The 14,257-nt window shown below is 36.8% G+C and overlaps 3 protein-coding genes across 3 annotated transcripts; 1 reads left to right on the forward strand and 2 right to left on the reverse strand.

Moving 5' to 3' along the window:
- Positions 1-4,056: 4,056 nt before the first annotated feature.
- On the reverse strand, positions 4,057-7,474 carry Tsp_00587 (zinc finger protein). Its single transcript, XM_003376331.1, has 5 exons — positions 7,014-7,474; positions 6,329-6,725; positions 6,036-6,254; positions 5,412-5,952; positions 4,057-4,730 (listed from the first exon to the last, which is right to left on the reverse strand). Exons 1-5 carry the CDS (start codon positions 7,472-7,474, stop codon positions 4,057-4,059), a joined length of 2,292 nt encoding a protein of 763 aa, XP_003376379.1.
- Positions 7,475-7,502: 28 nt separating this feature from the next.
- Positions 7,503-8,043, forward strand: Tsp_00586 (hypothetical protein). The gene is given in 2 exon segments (XM_003376332.1): positions 7,503-7,965; positions 7,982-8,043. 2 exon segments carry the CDS (start codon positions 7,503-7,505, stop codon positions 8,041-8,043), a joined length of 525 nt encoding a protein of 174 aa, XP_003376380.1.
- A 725-nt stretch (positions 8,044-8,768) lies between these two features.
- Positions 8,769-9,338, reverse strand: Tsp_00585 (hypothetical protein). The gene is made up of 4 exons (XM_003376333.1): positions 9,316-9,338; positions 9,119-9,206; positions 8,962-9,051; positions 8,769-8,885 (listed from the first exon to the last, which is right to left on the reverse strand). Exons 1-4 carry the CDS (start codon positions 9,336-9,338, stop codon positions 8,769-8,771), a joined length of 318 nt encoding a protein of 105 aa, XP_003376381.1.
- Between the last annotated feature and the right edge of the window lie 4,919 nt (positions 9,339-14,257).

Genomic DNA, 14,257 nt, shown 5'->3' on the forward strand with positions numbered 1-14,257 from the left:
ATGAATAAAATGAATTGAATGAAACTGCAACAGACGGAAAACAATTAATACTCTCTTGGATCTTTCGAGCACATCACAAATGGAACAGTTAACTCGTCGTTAATCAATCTCTCTCTGTCTTTCTATTTTATTGCGTAAAGCAATTTAAATAATTTTACAATTTTTATTGTTTTATTCAAGTTTAAATTCAACCAGCATACAACTCTTTCATTGATGAATAATATTAATATAATCATAATCATAATTAATTCATTATTTTTCAAGAGCACCCTTTCATTTTTATCAATGGGCAACTGAAAGAAAAGATAATAATAATAACAGATTAATCATTTGAATCGAAATAAAAATGCACCGTTCATTAATGTTCAATAATTTATCAGTTATTAAGTAAAATTGAAATCAAACACAATCAAATGTCAATCAAATAACACTTTACTGGTGTAAACATGACAGAGCACAACAAAAATCCAATTCAACGAAGTACTTTTTTTTCTAAACAAGCACACAAAAGAGAAAACTGTGCCCAAAACTGTAATTGGTTTGGTTTACGCAGCTAATAACGAGCACGACGACGAACTCATCATCACAGCTGCACGCTCTTTCTTTTTAATAATAATAATATTTAATATGTATTTTCTTTTTTCGACGAGCCACCAAAGCGCTTATTCATGAAAAAAAGAAAGAATAGAACAAACAACACCGGTTGCACGTCGTGTGAAAAAATTTAAAGTTGGTCAGGCTATTATTATTATATGGATGGGATGCATGTTATATATACGTGGGAGGAAAAATCACAACAGCTCAGTATGGTGTATAGGTGAAAGAAGAAAGAAAGAGCGCTTAAATAATGTAGATATTAAAGTAAAACGACTAAACAAACAAATTTAACATCTAAGATGAAAATCAACAAGCAGAAAAGAACAGTCCGAAAAGAAATACAATCAACCGATCAAAACGTACAGCAAGAGAGAAAAAGGGAGAGAGAGAGAGAAAGTAACGAAGGAACAATAAATAAATTTTCACGCATACATACATATTACATTCATACATACGAAGACAACATGTTATACATCCATTTATATTAGTGATAACACCGTGGGAAATTTGAAAAAGAAAACAAAACATTAATATAAATAAATAGTAAACATTTTCTTTCAACAAAGTCCGCTTATAAAATTAATAAATAGAAAGATGGAAGAAGAAAAAGAAACACAAATTGAAGAAAATAATAACCGAAAGCTCGTAATCAGATGATCTGCTGTTTGTTCACACACATTTACGCAATAAGCGAGCTTGTTTTTTCACTTTCACAACCCGGTGTTGTAGTAGTATACTGCAGGCCGAAACGAACGAACGAACGAACAAAAAAACAAACAAACAAACAATCTTCGCCCACGACAAGTCTCATAGTTGAAAAAAAATAAAAATGCAAATTTAAATTAAAAAATTTTCTTCAAAACAACATAATTGGTGTGCGTGCATGAATGGAATGAGAAGGGTATTTTCAATTTTTTTTAAATATACACATAAAAAACACTATCATCAGATGTGTTTTCTTCAAATAACGAATAAGAGAAAAGTTTTCACAAAAATAGAAAAACAAACGTAAATTATAATCAAGAAGAAGCTTGCTGTGAATTAGCGTGACGAAGCAACGAGCATCACGGGATCTGAGATGAGAACACATTTTTCACGACAACAAAAAAGAAATTCGAGCTCTCTACCAAGAAAAAGCATCGCTAACGACAAACAAACAAACAAACAAACAAAAACAAACAGAACAAATTATAATTAAATAATTTTCTTTCAACTGTTCCCTCTCAGCAGTTTTCGGACGTGGGTATGAAAAACTTTGCAATCAAGCCAACACACTACTATTACTACTACTGCTACCAACTGTTTTTGTTCAAATTTCAATTTAATTTTAATTAATTAATTAATTAATTAGTTGCAAACACAACTCTCTCGTCACTCACTCACCCACACTCTAGTGTCGACTTGGTCGGTGAATGGACTGATCGAATTTCAGCGCTGCTTCGAAACTATGTGATGGAAACATCCAATAGCCGCCGCAAACGTAAGAATGCACAGACACACAGTCGATCGATTGATTTGATTGCATTTATGCAAAAGTGAATTTGAAAAAGTACTTTTACTCAGATTTTTCCTTAATTACAATATGAAGAAGAAAAAAATATCGATTTGAATGCAGAAATGCAGAAAACGAAAAAAAACCTTTTAACTGAGCAAGAGAGGATGGGAGGGTTTGGGAGGTAAGGGAGGGGGTCAGGGGTAGGGTAGGGTGAAGGGAAGAGGAGGCGACCAACGAACGGCACTGCCGACCAGTCGCCGGTTGCCGCAGGAGATGAGTTTCTTTCGTTGCTTAAAAATATGAAAAAAAGAAAAGAAAACAAACAAACAAACAAACAACAAAAAACGTAAACGATGTAGTAGGTTAGTTAAAAGAAAAAAGAAAGGAAAATATACAGCGCTGAAAAAAACCGATTTCTGCGGTGGATGATCACCACCAGTGCCTGCGCTTGGGCAAGCAGAGAATCTGTTTTTAAGCACAATGACAGTTTCCCAGTTAGAGCAATGAAAAATAGTTGGAGATGAAAAAGGTCTTATCCATCACCTCCACCTCGTTCTCACTGCAGGCATGCGGGGAAATTTTGTTGTTCCTCATTCACATTATGCGTACGTAAAGTTTGAAAAGTGCAGGAAGACTTACTGCTTGTTTGTTGGTTAAAGCCGGGTTTCAAACTTCTGGCTTGTAAGCTTGAGAATTAGAGAGAGGAAAGCTCTTTTCATTGAGAAGAAAACAACGTGTAAAAAATAATAGCACTGACAAAGCGTATTAACTGAAGAAGAACAGTATTATCGTATCTTCTAATTGTAAAACAAAGAAAAATCTACCAACAGCTCCGAAGGAAAAGAAAAGCCCAACTACAATATATTACTAAGTAAAATTTAAAAAAATATTAGAAAAAGAAAAGAGATAGATATGTATGAGCACCACACGTCCGAAAGAAAGAGAGGGAGGTGGTAAACCCAAATTATATCCGTAAAAAAACAGAAAAAGAAAGGCAAAAAGTAAGAGTCTGCACAATGAATGACATCCTCTTTGAAAGTGTAAAACAAAAAAGGAAAAAACATATAATCTACAAAGGAGTAACAACCAATTATTTACACAATTGGTAATAATAATAAGTAGAGGCAACGTTGGACTAGCAGAAAATAACGGCGGCATCTCTTCTGTATTTTGTTCCCAGATGACTTGCCGAACAGGCGAACATTGTATGTGAACAAAAACGGACTGACATGATTAATAATCATAATCATAATCATAATCATTGTCAGTACAACTGTAATGGAAGATATTGATGGGGCGCATGCAGAGACAGACAATTCAAGAAGACACTGGCAAGCAAGCTAAACAAACAGCAGACAAACGAACGTCAACACTTTGTCACAAGTTCAGCTGCTTCTCTCTCTCTCTCTCAGTTTGTATGGGTGGGTGTATTGTGGATCTTTCCTTTTTTTCACAGATATTTCAAATTTTGCTTTAACAAAATTTTTCAAGAAAAAAATTCCACCATCTACCGACAACGCGGTTTGAAGTAGAAATTTTCATCACAAAAGGGAAGGGAAAAAATAACGTCATCATCTCTCATCACAGTAATAATATAAGAACAGCAAAAGAGTGGAGTGGAGTTAAAATTTAAAAATGAAAAGAGAAAAAAAAATCAATCACAACAGTGTGCAAAGGCAACAACGAAAAACGAAGCTAATAAAACAAATACAAACAAAAAACATCAAACTGCAAAAAAACTGTATCTATAAAAGAAAAATTTTTGTAAATAGTTTTTCTTTTGAAATAATAACGAGAATAATAATAAATACGCACCATTATTGAATTATTAATAATAATAATTATTATTATTATTACTGGCGTGTCGCTGCTGCTACTGCTACTGCTACTACTAACTACTATTTTGTAATTATTATTATTAATATTAGTTTGTTGCTGTTGTGGGTTGTAGTTCAGCTCTTCTGCTACATAATCAACGAAGACACTTGCAAATAGCGGTAGATGTAGAGACGGTAGTCTTTGCTGGCCAGCACGACCGAGCCGTCGTCGAGCAGCGCAACGTCGAAACACTGGGCGTGCTTCACCTTGGATTCCAGCGCATTGATCAACATGCCGTCCTGTTGGAATACGGTCAGATTGAAGTTGTTGTGGTTGTCGGCGACGACCACTTCCCCCAGCTGGTTGATGCCCACACCAATCGGATAATTGGTCAAGCCTTCACCGCCAATTTGGCGCAAATAGGCGCCTTCGTAGTTGAACACTTTGACACTGTGGGCCCGGTTGTCCGAGACGAAAATCTCCTGCCGGTCGTTGGTGACCACACCGTTGGGAAATTCCAAATATTTCGAACAGCCGAATTTGACCAACACGTTGCCGACCATGTCGAATATGATCACGCGCATCACTTTGCACTCGACCACGACAATACGACCCTTGTAGTCGACCGTCACACCGCGAGGGTGTTGCAAGATGTTGGCGCCAAATTTTCGAATAAACTGTCCATACTGATTGTAGACTTGGATCTGATGCGTCGGACTGCGCTCGGTGACAATTATATCCCCAGTGGCTCGATTGACGGCAACCCTGCGGCAAGACAATGATAAATATACACCCACACATGCGCTATTGCTAACATGCCCTCAAGAAAAACAAACATACCTGTTCGGATAAAGCAGTTGACCATCCCGCTTGCCGCATTCGCCGAATTGGAATTTGAACCGGCCGTCTTTGTCGAATATCTGTATACGATGGTTGTTGGTGTCGGCGACGATGATGTCGTTCAACGAGTTGACCGTGACGCCACTTGGTTCGGTAAACTGACCCTCGGCAACGCCGAACTCGCCAAATTTGCAATGGTAGATCATTTTGTGCCGTTTGATTTGAGATTTCGGGGGAAAAAACGACAACGGGGTGTTCATCAGTTTCGAGTTCAGCTCCATCACCGGATGAGAGCCGTTCTGATCACCGAGCGGCGACGGCGTGTACAAGCCGCTGTCGCTCAAAAAACCGGCGACGTGCTGATGCAACGAACCCAACGAGCCGGAATGGTGCTGCTGTTGTTGCTGTTGTTGTTGTTGTTGTTGTTGCTGTTGTTGTTGTTGTTGGTGATGATGCTGCTGCTGGTGATGCTGCTGTTGTTGCTGCTGGTGGTGGTAGGCAACGTCGGCGACGGTCGGGGCACCAGTTGACCATTTTTCATAACCACCGTAAGTGTCGCCCAGAGCCGAATAAGGACCCAAGCTCTGCGACGAATCGCCGTACTGTTTGCTCTGCAGCAAGTTGGAATCGCTGAATGCATGCGGTGGCGTCGACAACGCACCCCCGGCGGTCGACGGTCCTGTCGATCCGTTCAACAACGAGCCGCCGCCCAGGTGGGAGGAGACTCCAGTGACTTGGGCGCCGGATCCTGCGGACCCGGCCACGGCGCCGCCGCTGCCGTTCACCACCGGCAAGTAATGCGCAGCAGCGATGGACAATCCCAAACCTGGGCCGCCCGGTGCCGATCCATTCGGCTGGCAATACTGAGCGGCGGTAACCGACAACGTCGGCCTGGATATCGGCGCCAACCCACTTTTGCCCATGTACGAAAGATCCTGACCCTGACGTACATAGCCGAACGTGTTCATAATTGCCAACCGTGAGCCTTGCACGTTGGGTACAAATTCCAAATCCGACTGCGAAAGCGCGTTCATATCCGGCGAATAGTTCAACACAACGCCAATACGGTTCTCGAGCAGTTTTTTGAAAACCAACGTTTCCGTCGAATTCGTGTACTGCAGAAGACGGGAGGTGAACTCAATCGTGTGTGACAACTTTTCCATCGTATGCTGCAATTTCTTATCCACTACATTCACACCCAACTGAAAAAAGTATTACATTATTTATTGAAATAAATAGAGCAAAAACACGCACAACATCCAAACAAACAAACAAACAAACATACTTGCTTGCAATTGTACGCTTGTTCTAAATCTCGCATCGCTTGCTGGCGTTGTTCTTCGACCACTTGCTGAAGCAAATTGGCCGTTTCAATAATATCCTGTTGGGCTTTCTGATAGGACAGAAGCAACCGTTGGGTGGCATCTTCGGTCGCTTTCAAACTTTCCATCAATTTCATCTGCTTATTTCTCGCCTCATCCAACAACTGCTGCATCACCTTTATCTAAAAATTAAAAAACAAAACAAAACAATATATGCATAGAGAACGAAAAATAAATGAATAAATAATATTATCACCTGTTGCCCGCTAACTTCACTCATCAGTTCAAAGTGATGCATGCCACGTGGGTGATCGCTGTTCAGACATTCAGAACAAATCGGCACGCTGCAGGATACGCAGAAATATTTCAACGGTTCACTGCGATGCTGCATACAGCGAACCACACGTTCCACTTCCGATGGGATTACGTCGCACAAATCGACAACACGGTGTCCTTCGAAACAGTGCATGTATTTGTGAGCCATAACACAATTTGCGCACAAATAATTCGTACAGTCGTAACAGTGCGCCAAAGCGGACATGTCTTTACTCTTGCATCCGGTACAATTTGTTTGCAATACCGACGTCGACGACGTTGACGGGGATGCTGATGACGACGGAGATGCTGCATCAACAGATACAACCGTTGATGAGCTTGTGTTAATATTGTTACCAGTGCTGCTGTTGTTCACCGTCATATTATTAGTAGCAGATGTAGAAGCAGTAGTAGTAGCAGTAGCAGCGGTAGCAGTAGCAGTTGTAGTTGTAGTTGTAGTTGTGTTACTGTTATGAACCGAAGACAGAGACGCGGATTCATCAGTGCAACAGGAACCAGACAGACTGCCTCCTCCTCCTACGGGACTTGTAGTGGTGTTCGACAGGGTGCTGCTGCTGCTGCTGGTGTTGGTGGTATTGGTGGTGATGGGCGTGGGGGTGGTCGACGACGCCTCAGTGCAAGAGCCGGCTCGCACTTGCAACTGTTCCAAAAGGTTGATCAACGCGTAATCGCTGAACAACGAATCCACACCCTGATCAGCGCTGAACTGGGTTTCCAAGTTGCACTGAGGACAGAGCACCTTGCCGGGCGTGTCGACCAGCTTCTCCAGACAAGCTCGACAAAACGTGTGAAAGCAGGCCAAAACTTTCGGCTGGTCGTACAGTTCCGAACACAACGGGCAACGGGTCAAATGGGACGACAGAACTGCCGCATTGGCCGTCGTTTTCAACGTCATCGCACCGACAGTGCCGTTGCAAGAAACGCTGCCACCGAGGCTCATCTCCAGACAACCGCTACCGGCTGCCGTCACACCGACGCTGCAGTACCGCAATGACGAACTCCCACCACCAGCAACACCACAACCACTGCTGATCGTATTGACAGCCGTTGTGCAACAACTGCTCATACTGTTATTATTGTTGTTGTTGTTGCTCATGGTGCAGCTGTTATTGCTGATTACATTGAGCGTAGAAAACTGTTGCTGCAATGAGGACGAGCTAGCAGAGGCGAACAAAGGAGGTGAGTCGTCGGTTCGGACCGGAGAAGACCGAACCAACGGTTCAAAGGTACGGTTCGCGGTGGAACAACTGTCCGAGTCGAGACCGCCGCTTTCAGTCGACGACATCTCGCCTTGGCCCGGTCGCCGACGGCTTTTACCACCTTTATTACAATTGGTAGTTTGGGGTTTTTTTCTTCTCTTCTTGCCCTTCCTCAGACTGGACAACCGATCCGGCTTCAAGTCCAAGCTAGCAGCACGCGGCCAAGCAATCAAGCTCAGCAACGCGTCCACTGCTATTTGGAAATCGCATCAGCCAATAATTCCAAGTCAATGTCACTCCTCCTCCTCCTCCTTCTTCTTCTTCTCTTATATTCTTGGGATGATATATGATTATATACGTATATATAATTTTAGCTACTGCTAATTTCAAAATGAATTTTCAATATCGCAAAGTATCCAATTTTATCAAATTGTGAAGAGAGAGAGAGAGACAGTGGGGGAGAGAGAGAGAGAGAGAATTTCGTTTTTCTTCTTTTTCTTTTCTTTTATTTTTATTTCTTTCTTTGCTTCCTCTTGACGGCTCGAGCTAACTCTCTTTTTCCCTCTCTATCCGCTAAAAAATGAACATGGAATGAAAAAAAAAGATTAATAATTTCACACCAAAATCTCATTCACGATCACGCATTATCAAAATTTTCACGCTCTTCTTCTATCCGCTATTTCACAATTTATCTATCAAAGAAACAATAACAATATCAACACACTGCACTCCTGCATCAAATATGCTAATAATTATTCATATTGATAGAATGACGATTATCCGACTTTTCCACGCATTCTTCTCGTTGTCAACATTTCAACAACTGCTGCATTTGATTCAACTGATGATCATGTTCAAAAATTTTGTCATAAAAATCAAATAATAACTCTGTTTCACAATGTTCACAATCACAATTCACAGTGTTTCACAATCAACAGCAAAAAATTTAAAAAAAAAGAAACCACAACAACGAAACTTACATATTTATTTGAATCGTATATTTTTTTTAAAAAATTCAAAAAACTCACCTTTTCATCATTTTCAACAATTAATAAATCCGATAAATGGAGAAATAAAAATTTTTGAAAAAAAAAGAATACACACCACAGATATACAGATAAAGAAAGAAGGAAAGAAAAAAGTCAAAAATTATTATAATATTTAACACCAGTCAATCATTGCTGCTGCTGCTGATAGGTGAGAAGAAGGACAGTTTAGAAGTTGATTAATAATATAAATATGAAATATGGTAACGGACGGAGCAACAAAGCACGACTGCTGATTGATAAACGAAATGAAATGAAAAGCATTTTCAAGAAAGCAACGAATGCAATTTGGAATGGGAAAAATTGACCTGCCCGGTCTCTTCTTCCTCCCCTCGGCTAGCCCAAGGCGCTGTACTAATATTGGCCGACCGAAAAACGAAACCAACAACGTCGTCCTTCTAAAGGAGTCAAAATTTTACAATTAATCAAATATATCTATACTATCAATCACAATATATACATTACTACTACTACTACTACTAGTACTACTACTGCTACTATGCCGTTGGGCAGCAATGCAATCAAGGCAGCACTACCACCGCCACAACTGAACCTCAATTTTCAATAAAAACAAACAAACAAATCTATTATATTCTATTACACAATAAATATATGTACATATAATAAAACTGCAGCAGCAGCAGCAAGTGTAGAAACAACACTTGCATACAGTATACACGAACATATTATTAATCGTAAAACAAAACAGCATCACGTGCGGAGAAGTGAGAGGTAGTTGGAACATTATACAACAGCAGAATAAATATTTGCTCAACAACGACAACGACAACGACGAAAACGGAAAACTGTAATTATAAAATCTGCTTCAAATTCTTCTTGCAGTCGTCGAGTTATTTTGGTATTTTGTGAAACAAAATTATTCCAAAACAAAAGAAAAACATTCCACCGTTATTTTATAAAAAAAATTTCAACAAAAAATAAAAATAAAATAATATTTTATGAAAAAAATCCACACCTGCTACTTGGATGCACCACCTTTTTTTCGTCATGATGCAAAAATGCGTTGTTAAAGAATGAAGGAGACGGACGATGAGAAAGAAAATTTCACTTATTATTATTTTCTCAGCAATTGTCAACTGACGTCAGTTGAAAATAAGTATCGTCGAAAAAATGCAAAGCATATGAAAAATGTAAAAAATAATTGATATAAAGTATAGAATAAAATGGGAAAAAATATGGATCATTGCGGAGTCGATAGTTTGTTTTATGCCAAGGAATGCATGCATTCATCCATGGATGAATTCTTCACCAAGGACGCGAAAGAGAGTGAGCAGAAAACTGAACATAGTTGTGTGTGTGTATGTGCTAATAATGCTGAAGTTGAGAAGAGGTGGAATAAATTTGTTTTGCTTTTCTATGGCAATTTTCAACATATTCAACGTGAAAACGCGTGCACACACACACACACACACACACACACACACACACATTCTTCAATATCATCAAGTAATACAAGCATAAAATTTCTACAGCTGCTACTCATTCATAATTAACCTCATTGAATTAATCTGTGTATGTGCGTGCACGTATGCGTATAAATAAACTGAATGAATAATAATGACCAAATCACAGAAAACCTGTGTATGTAGAATAATATAGAATAAAAAAGAAAAAGCAGACCAAACAGCGAGATAAAATAAAACCCCAAAATAATAAACAATTAAAACAAACAAAAGATTGATTGATTAAAAAACAGTGGATTGTAATCAAAAGTGTTAAAATTCCACAAATACATACACGCACACACACATACACACCGAGAGAGCCGCAAATTCGTGAACAAATAAGTAAATTAGAAAAATTGCCATATCAGGAAAAACTGAATGACATTAAGAAAGAAAGAAAGCTATCTGACATTTCTATATTTTGAAACACTATTAAATTTTAAAAACAATAATAAGATGGGCAATGTAATTCGAAGGTGAGGTTGCCATGACAACCATTTTTGAATGAATTACAAAAATATTTACGAAAAAAGTTTTTTCCCCTCTTATTGGTCAATGACTAGTTGGTGATGATTACAGTTACCAAGTAATAATCAAGATCGACAATGCAATGGAAATGCAGAAAAGAAATATCAACATTGCAAAAAGAGAAGAAAAGTAAAAGAACTAAATGTGAGGAAGAGGAAAATACCACAGTTGAGAAGTGCAAAAAATCTTTTTTTCTGCAAACACTATTATTATTATTGATCGAATCTTTGTGGAGAAGTAAATTTTATACATGAAATATTTTCCTTACTGAAATCGACGATGACAACAACTGCTACTCTTACACTACTAGTACTAGCTCTTCTCATTCTTACCCTCAGTATTCAGCTTTGTATCCAATTCCGCTGTTTACAGTAGAAAGTGGCTAGTATTATTGATCGAAAGTGTGCCACGTTTACACATTTCCATCTCTCAGCAATGCTTCTCACTTCGACGACAACTTTTTCCTGCCAAATGTCAGTGAAATTTACATCAGCTTTTCCCAATACTTTATACACAATTAATTGATCAAGTGATTTTTCTTTCTCAAATTAATTTCGACAACTGTTTCAAATTTAAAAAATTGAATAATTTATCAAAACTGTAGCAGAACAACAGTTATTTATCATTGTTTAGGATTAAATTTTACCAATAAATGAAATTTTTTAAATGCAAAATATAATATTAATAAAAATTTCAATTTTAATCTACGTTGCAACAAGCATCTGTCTGTCTGACAACTGCTGTAGTTGAAATAGATGATCAAGTTGGTGGTGTTCAAGGTCGATCTTATTATAAAAATAAAAAAACACGTTCTCTCAGCAACAGTTTGCCAGCTGTTGTCGCAGCAAATGCAAAACTGTATTATGCAAAAATTAATTTCAACAATTCCAAATGAAGACAAATAGACACAAAATTAAATAACACTTCATTCTAAATTAAGAGAAAAGAGAAATTCATCACCGTTATTATTTTGAAATATGATAAAATATGAATGAGAAATATGAGAAAAAAAATTATATATGCATATGCATAAGATTCAACAACTCTACCTCATCTGTGTGTCAGCACTTCTCGTTGGCGTGGAAATTAAATAACTGAGGAATCATAATAATGATGATAATATTCACGCACAACTTACAAACTGCTCTATTGATCAATTTCCTCCACTCGACGCCTAAATGTGACCTGCTTTTTCAGAACTAGTTGCGCAATATGATGGCAAACATCACTCCAATATAGTAGTAGTTAGTAGTTGTACTTGTTGTAATTGTAGTAGTAACTAAACAGCAGCAGCAGCAGCTTAGCTCGTTCATAACTTTTTCATGAGAAAACAATAATACCCATCGATTTTTCAATAATCCACCACCACCATGCATTTGATTGAAAAATAAGGCGATGCTGTTGTTGTTGTTAGAGAAAATACAAAAATTTGCATCAGGTGCATATATGCAAAATAGAAGAAACAGCAGAAAATTGTACTGAATAAAAGAATCCAAACTATTTACAGACAAGCATCAATTTTTACTCTCCAAGTGGAGCTGAAACTATCACGATGGATGATCAACTTTACAATCAATGCAAAAAATTTCACCTGCTCAAATTTTGTTCGTTTATACAAAGAGAAACTGATGAAACTTTTTCATTTTTAAATAAATAATTATAAATAATCAACATTAATTCCAAAAACAATTTAAAAAATTTTTACAACAACAAGAATAAATAAAATCAATATGAAACAGATTGAATTTTTTAAATGAATACTGAAATGAAATGGAATAAATTAAATTGGAAAAAAAACAAATTACCAAAAAAAGAAAATAAAAAGAAAACATTAAGGTAAATATGAATTTTTCAAAAACAACTAGTACAGTAGAACAGTCGACGTGAGAGGAGGAGCAAAATTTGCTTGAGCATCATCAATGTGAAAAAAAAAGTGAAAAACTGGTTTGCAATTTGCAAAAGAATTGAAATGAACCGGTTCTTCTACAGTCTCCACGTACCATGCAAATCTAGTGTTCCAACTGTACAATAACCGGACAAGCAACAGTAAGTCTGAAGACGACACGTAGACATGCAGACAGACAGACAGACAGACAGACAGAAAAAAGCAAAAACTATTAGCCAAATCATTCTTCATCAATTATCAATATAATATATGCCAGATGAGTGAATTTGTTCTGCTTAAAAAAATAAAAATAAAAACTTGTCCCATCCATCTTATTACTGTAATTAAAATGAAAATTATCAGCATACGATCAGCATGATTAGGCGATTGACAGACAGACGGAGAGAGAGATGGAGCTGATTTGCAAAAGCAACACCTTGACAAACGTCGTTGATCATCAATATTTGTTTCACTTGTTTAAACCTTACTTCTTGATCATCACATCTTCATCTTGAATCCAGAGTAGAACCAAATATGACCACCGACCATATACACCACTATCACTACAATAATTCAACATCACTTTTGACAATTCAAATCAAAACCACAACTCTTTTTCCATTTATGATAACTATCAATTTATTATTATTTATCGGTATTACCAAAAGATAAGAAAAAAAATTAAATAAACATTTTCCCAGCATAATAGTACAAATAATGTGATACGTCATCATTGTTTACTAAACAAAATCAGTGAAAATGTACACACACACACACACACACACACACCACATACACACAATTCGAAACAATTTTTTAAAGTACACAAACCCTGAACATATATTTTATCATTTCAACAACGAAATGCTGCTCATTCGTCAATTCAATGATCGTAAAAATAATGCAAATGATCAAAAATTTGCATAATATCGTTGATTCCAACTTGAAATCACTGACAATAAATAAATAAATAATTTAAACAAATCTCCGTTCATTATTTCATCAAAGATTAATCTATTTGAAATCTGTTTTACAAACAAGAAATAATAAATTTTTTTTCATTATTTTTTATTTTTCAATAAAAACCACTATATGCAAAAAGAGAAAAAAATTGATCGCCTTAACTAAAATCGAATTATGAAACATTAGAACAATTATACAATGTGGAAAAAATCAATTTGTTTGATTGAAAATTATCCAATTTCACCATGCAAATTACAAAAACAACTTTTTCACATCGATTCGACTAACAATTCGGAACACAAATCAATCAATCATCAACTGAAGTAAACAATAAACCGCAAGTGGAAAATGTGAACAAAGCAAAAAGCACAGGCAGAATAAAACAATATTAATTAATTGAGTAATTAATGTGGAATATATCTATTGAAAATTCTCTATCGCATATTTTTCTCCAAGCTAAAAAAAAATCAAGCACCTGCTTGCACATATAATAAAATTAATTATTAAAAACATTTTTTTTCTTACTTTCAAAGGAAGAAGAATAAGGAATTATTCACTGATAAAAAAAACAATAATTCTCTTCATCATCCATCTTTGTGCATAATTTCAATTTTCGCACAACTGAAAAATCGAAAACTACGTGCAATGAATGTACAATCGTTTCCATTGAACAAAATAATAATAATAAATAAGATAAAATATCCAACAAGCTTTCTACAAATTTGCTAACTCACAAATGCGTCGAACAAGCTTGTAGTATGC

This window comes from Trichinella spiralis (genome assembly GCF_000181795.1).
Source record: "Trichinella spiralis strain ISS 195 chromosome Unknown Scfld4, whole genome shotgun sequence".
NCBI classification, from domain to species: domain Eukaryota; kingdom Metazoa; phylum Nematoda; class Enoplea; order Trichinellida; family Trichinellidae; genus Trichinella; species Trichinella spiralis.